At 45.1% G+C, this 5946-nt stretch overlaps 1 protein-coding gene across 1 annotated transcript; it reads right to left on the bottom strand.

Annotated features, from left to right (window-relative positions):
- Window positions 1–1475: 1475 nt before the first annotated feature.
- LOC148038787 (uncharacterized) lies at window positions 1476–3040 on the bottom strand. The gene has a single exon (XM_087675471.1). The coding sequence runs from the start codon at window positions 2637–2639 to the stop codon at window positions 2121–2123; it is 519 nt and encodes a 172-aa protein (XP_087531597.1). The 5' UTR covers window positions 2640–3040; the 3' UTR covers window positions 1476–2120.
- Between the last annotated feature and the right edge of the window lie 2906 nt (window positions 3041–5946).

Here is a 5946-nt window from a genome sequence, read left to right as displayed (position 1 = left end):
CCTATCACATAAACTACAAGATAGCATTGATTTTTAGAAGTCTTGCTTAAGGACATCGATTAAGAGTTGAATTGAGATTCTATTGCTAGAATAATATTATCTACTCTCAAGATGGGTTTTTCCCATGTAATCATTATCTGTGCAAGCTTCTATTGCTAGAATAATATTATCTACAATCAAGAGGGGAGTTTCAGGTTCAAAAGGCTACTTAGAAATTACATTTAACCTTAGCATTTGGGCAATTGGTGATGCTGCCAACGCATACGGCATCCTCACATTATAGGAGTCTCAAATGGCACACTTGACATGTTTCTAAAAGATCATTTCCATTGTTCAACATCACATCCCTCAAGCGCATCCTGTTTGTGGTATTTTTCATCCATTAATGAAACGAAACATCTGCCATGTTTACCTATCACCTCCAAGAAATCTTAGATCTACGTCACATAATTTCAGTACACATAGCAAAGAGCAGGGAGAGGTCCTACTCTGCGCCCCGCAGAATTACCCTACTTGAGAAAATAGAGATAAGCGTCCTCTTGGGACAACTGTCTTCAAACCACATTGAGTCAGTTTTCTATGATGACCGATTTCTATCAAGACCATGGATATGTGCTAAAAACGCCGCAAGCGGTCTGGATGCCGGTATACATAGAGTCAGAACTAACAAATGGTCTGATATTTTACAAGTACGGGGCCAGGCGCTGGAGGATTCTTTTACGAAGGCATGTCTACTATCTCGTTAAAAAGGAAATTAAGGAGGCTTAACTATGTTATGAATCGCGTAAAAGCTCCAAGGCACATGCAAACACTAAACTTAAAAAACTCTACCTTTGCGGATTCAAGTGTGTTTCGAAGGAAAATGATAGGTGAGAGAGAGAGAGAATCCATCTTTCAACGTCAAACAATCCAAAATACATCTGCTTTCAAATGTCACAGGGACTGCCACGTCACCCCATAACATACTAAAGTGCAAAATGAATTCGTTAAGAATTAGGCTGGTTGCACACCAGATAACACTGGCGTAACCACTGGTTGCACACCAAATGCCTCCCCCCCCAACCTGCGCCTAAGGTATGGGCACATAGTTTTTATACCTAGGCATGGACATAGGCACAGAGCCTTTTCACACCATATAACTACATTTTGTTTTAAAAAAATTTAAATGCTACGTTTAAAATTAGCCTTTTCGGATCAAATAACTATATTTAATAAAGAAGCTTTTACGCATTATGTTTAAGAAGTGAAAAAATGTTGTGCTCAAAATCATTTTGATGGGTTACAGGGTTAAAAAATGAGCAAGAAATTCACCTATTTAAAAGACAAACATAAGTCGTGTTCTCTCTGGCGTGTAAGGACAATGCACATCCAATCGAGTTCTTTGGAAGGTTAATATTGGCGAACTAGTTAAGCATGTAACCAGTAAACCAGAGACAAAGTCAAACCATAATTACAGTAACTGAACTACAGGAAATGAAACCAAAGTAACCTGCTTTGACACGGGATAAACAATCGGACACAAAACCTCTGCAAGAGAACGGCCTGCTCACCATCCGTGTTACACATGCGACTTACCATAAAACTTGACATACGCTGCTAAACTTCTCTAGAAGAACAGAGGAGCTTCACGAACAGACAGACAGACAGAGTGAAACACAGCTGAGATATATAGGCACAAAACGATCACTAGACATTAGCGTCTTCTACAAACAAAAAAGCCACTGTACAGGGCTAGCGAACTGGTAAGACTGTGCTCAAATGCTTTGTCAAGGGGGAGGCCAAGGCTTAGTCTCAATTTCACTGATAAAATGGTTAGTGGGTCAGCGGAGCTTGCTTCTTTGAGGAACCCTTCGCCTCTCCCTTCTCTCTGTCCAGGCCAGGCAAACCGACCAGTATTGTACAAAAGGGCAAGAAAGCACAGGCGGCCCAGCTCTACTCCCTCCATTTCTCTCTCTTTCGAGTCTGTTACTGTCTATCTCTGCCTCTGCTAGAAGAAGGATGTGACACTACCTGGGAGTGCGAGTGACACTGAGTGACACCACCCTGAGAGTGTGAGCGACACTGAGTGACACCATGCAGTGTGGTGTATGTATGTCAGTGGTTGTAGCTACACGCTAGTGCTAATGAGAAGGGTTTTCGAGGGGGATAAAAACCTCGAAGTCCGGGACGAAGAGGAAATTCGGGCAGCAGCAGACGGGGCGGCGGGATGACGTGGCCTTCCGCTTCCGGGGGGCAGGTGGGCAGAAGTCGGAGGCGGGAATGCGGAACTCCGGGGCGCGCGGGGTGGAGCAGTCGGTGTCGCGCCAGCTGGCGCCTTCTGATTCGTCCTCGCCACTGCTGCTGAGGCGGGGGCTGTCCCAGCTGGCGGTCGTGGTGCTGCTGCAGCTACTGGACGCACTCCCAGGCGACTCCGTCTCCTCCCCGCATGACGACGCCAGGAGGTGCTCCGGGCTCCGCGTCAGCACCGGAGGCAGGAAAAACTGCAGGCTAAGCGAGCTTTCCGATGATGACGACGACGAAAATGACGGAGCCGGTGACGGTCGCGACGGCAGGCGACCTGCTTCCCTGCTGTTATTGAGCTTCGTCGGGCCTCGCTGAGCCTCCAACAGGGCCCTGCTGCGCGTGAGCATGGGAGACATGGGGAGACCAAGGCGGCGCGAATGAGCTTGCAGGTAATAGGCGGGCGGAGGATGGAAGTACAGAGAGTGGGATACACACGCACAGAGACAGACTGTGAGAGAGAGAGAGAGAGAGAGACGGTTGAGGCGGTTGAAGGAAGGGCAAACGAAACAGAGCTAGAGAGAGAAGGGGGGGCAGCGCGAGGGGAGAGAGCGTGCGCCTCAGCCGCACTGTAACCTAGACGACGAACAGAGAAAACCAGGGCGGCCGCGACGAGAGAGAGAGAGAGAGAAAGGGCAAGACGGCGAGAGAGAGAGCGAGACAGTCGCCGCGGAGCACAATTTGTATCCCAAATAGGCGCGAGCTCCAGGCTCCCTGCCCGCGGGCAGCTCCGTGAGCCCTTGCCCTCGCCCCTCCACAGTCCAGACCACGCTTCCTGCCCGCCGCTCGACCCCACACTCGTGTATATACCGCGTTTTGTCCTATATTCGTCCTATTTTTTAAAATGTCCAAAAAGAAATAAATATCGCTCACCTTCCTCGAAATTATTTGTATGCCTCCCGAGTCCAGACCCCCTTTTGCCACCAATCGCGCCGCCATACCCAAATGCTGCCTCAAGTTGATACGTATTCACATACACAATCACAAGTGGCCTCTTCAAAAAAAATGCTGCTAAGAGCCACTCTGCCCACTAATCCTAGTAGCGGAAGGGCCCCATAATGTAGGATTATTCTCCCTTTCGACAACCCACGTGTCTCCCAGCCTTCTTCCTACATTAATCACCTCTGCCATAACCTTGGTTGATAGAACTCTGCTCAATGTGGTGGGGAATCAAAAATCAAAGTCGAAGGGCTTACGGTCATTCTCCTTCTGCTCCCGTCTTGTGAGTTTTGCATTCCAATCTACTGGGAAAGAGTCTTCTCTTGGAGGGATGGGCACCTTTGGAGGCACTATTGGTTGAGCTCTTAGCCTCCTCCGTGTGACTGGTCCACCAACATGTCTGTTCACCTCTTTTTTATCATTGCTTTTCTTTTAGCACTGGTGTCTACCTCCACCTGCTGTACTTTTGGCCGTGGGGAGGGAGGCTGGGGGACTAACTCCTCGTCTTGCTGCCCCATTTCAAAACTTGGCCTTGCTTCTTCAGTCGACATTTGCACCTCCTCTACATTCAATCGTGCATTTTGAGATATACTGAACCAATCAAATTTTCTTCTTTAAAATTTTTCAATTATAAGCTATTATTAACTAGTCTATCCTTCCCTTGGTACGACCATGGTGGAAGGACACATGCATGCTAGCTTTTACCCTTGCTCACTATGGGGCAACTTGGCCCTACAATATCAAGCTTATCGAGAGGAGATGGGTGTGCAAAATTCAATTGCACCCTCAGCTACATTTCTACCTTGGCATTGCCATTGATGGCACACTCATGTATTTGGGCTAACAAGTTGGTAGCCATTGAAAACATATCATAGCCACCTCGAACGAGCGTTGGGATGCACCAACACAAGCAAGGACAACTAACGATATGCGAGGGGGGATTTCCTTTGTAGGTCACACTAGGTTGTGCTTATGAAGACAATAAGCAAGATGCTGCATTGTGTTGGCTTGTGATTGGATGCGCATTTCATGGCGAGTAGCTAGAAGGTTGGCTTTAAATATTTATGGGTTTGTCTTCAAATTGGATTGGTTAACCCCACTAGTATCACGATAGCACTACATATTTTCACGGTTTTATTAGGGGGAGGCACGGATTTCAGTAGTCCCACTCCCTCCTACTAATGTTGGGCATGATTAAGGATTATTGGGGAAAGTGGCAGTAAACTTGCCAGTGGTCAATGCAACCCAACTATAAGAGCATAGAGTGGAATATGTGGAATTCTCCTTTTTGGGGGAGTTGGATAACGAAATGGGCAATTGATAATAACAACATGTAGCACATGTGTGCTGCAAAGAGCAATCAATACCCTTTATCAAGTGGCCACATGGCAAAAAGGTAGGGATCTAGTTTTCTAGCCACTTGGAGGGCATTGACCTACATGCATGCAACCATCATCATCCAAATGCCCCTCTAAAAAGGGGGCACAATAGAAAACCATGGTGAGGTTCAAAAAACAAGCAAGTAAAAGGATCTCCATTATCGCCAAATAGCTTCTAGTGGTGATCCTTATCTTGCAATAATGAAAAAGGAGCTTTCCAAAATGTTGGGGGTTTTTTTTCAGTGGGGGGAGGCATGATAAAGAAATCATGACCAAAGTGCAAAAGAGTATAATAGAATATTAGGGAAAAACATCTCTTGATCAAAAAGCTTTTGTGAATCCCTCTCGTCGACATGAACCAAAATAGTGGCTTCGAAAGGAGAGGATGGAGAGCTTATGGATGTTAATTTATATGCACGTGTCTAAAGCAACAAGGAAATTAGTGCTAATCCATGGAACATTCATGGACTAGGAGATTGCTACATTTATTTTCTAAATATATTTATGATACATATCCAAAAATTATTTATACCTAGATCTTTAAGATGCCATAGGTAAGGATTCCAAATTTCAATTAGTTACATACCTTCCTGAGCAAGTTGTAACCAACCAACCTTATAGCCATAGCTTTTATTTCTAAGCAGATGCAAAATCAAGAGGACCTCCTTGATGTAGTATCTAGATAACACATCATTCTTTAACATGGCTTTCTTCCCCATAGCAGCTATGCTCCTATTTTTCCAAAGAGACCTGATGTCTATTGCCCTAATTATATCCTAAATCTTTTGTAATTGGTCATCTACCATTTCTTTGTCTCCAAATAGGGTGACTTTGAGACTTATGTTTCCCTTCAACCTAGGCTTGTGCACCCAACTCTTGATCTTGGTCCATAATGCTTGGGCATATGAACAATGCCACAAGACATGGGGAATGGTTTCCGTGCTCCTATAGCACATTGGGCTACCATAGTGCAATCTTCGTGAATTGATTATCTTTCATTGCTATTTCCTCACTATCACTTTCTACAACAGTGTCATCAACTTTTCCAAGGGAATGTTGGACCATACCCTTTTCATCACATACTTCCAAGTGTGTAGCTAAGTGTTGGGATATTATGCCTACCAATCCATCATCACCTATGAAGTATTGGATTTTCTGCATTACAAGAGGATGTCTAAAAGGTAAAGGGTGAACTATGATTCTCTACAAGAATGACGTGAGACATTTGTTGAGGTGGCTAATTGAGAGAAGGAAACCATGAGTATTAAGTTAATGAGGATCTCAACGAGTAGCACCATTCTCCTAGGTGACTTAAATATGATAGTCCCTAATTGATAGGTTACATATA

Source organism: Lygodium microphyllum, chromosome 3 (genome assembly GCF_053477565.2).
Source record: "Lygodium microphyllum isolate KBCC chromosome 3, Lygodium_microphyllum_v1.1.10, whole genome shotgun sequence".
NCBI classification, from domain to species: Eukaryota; Viridiplantae; Streptophyta; class Polypodiopsida; order Schizaeales; family Lygodiaceae; genus Lygodium; species Lygodium microphyllum.
The sequence above is the reverse complement of the archived record's forward strand: the minus strand, read 5'-3'. Positions and strand labels throughout refer to the sequence as shown.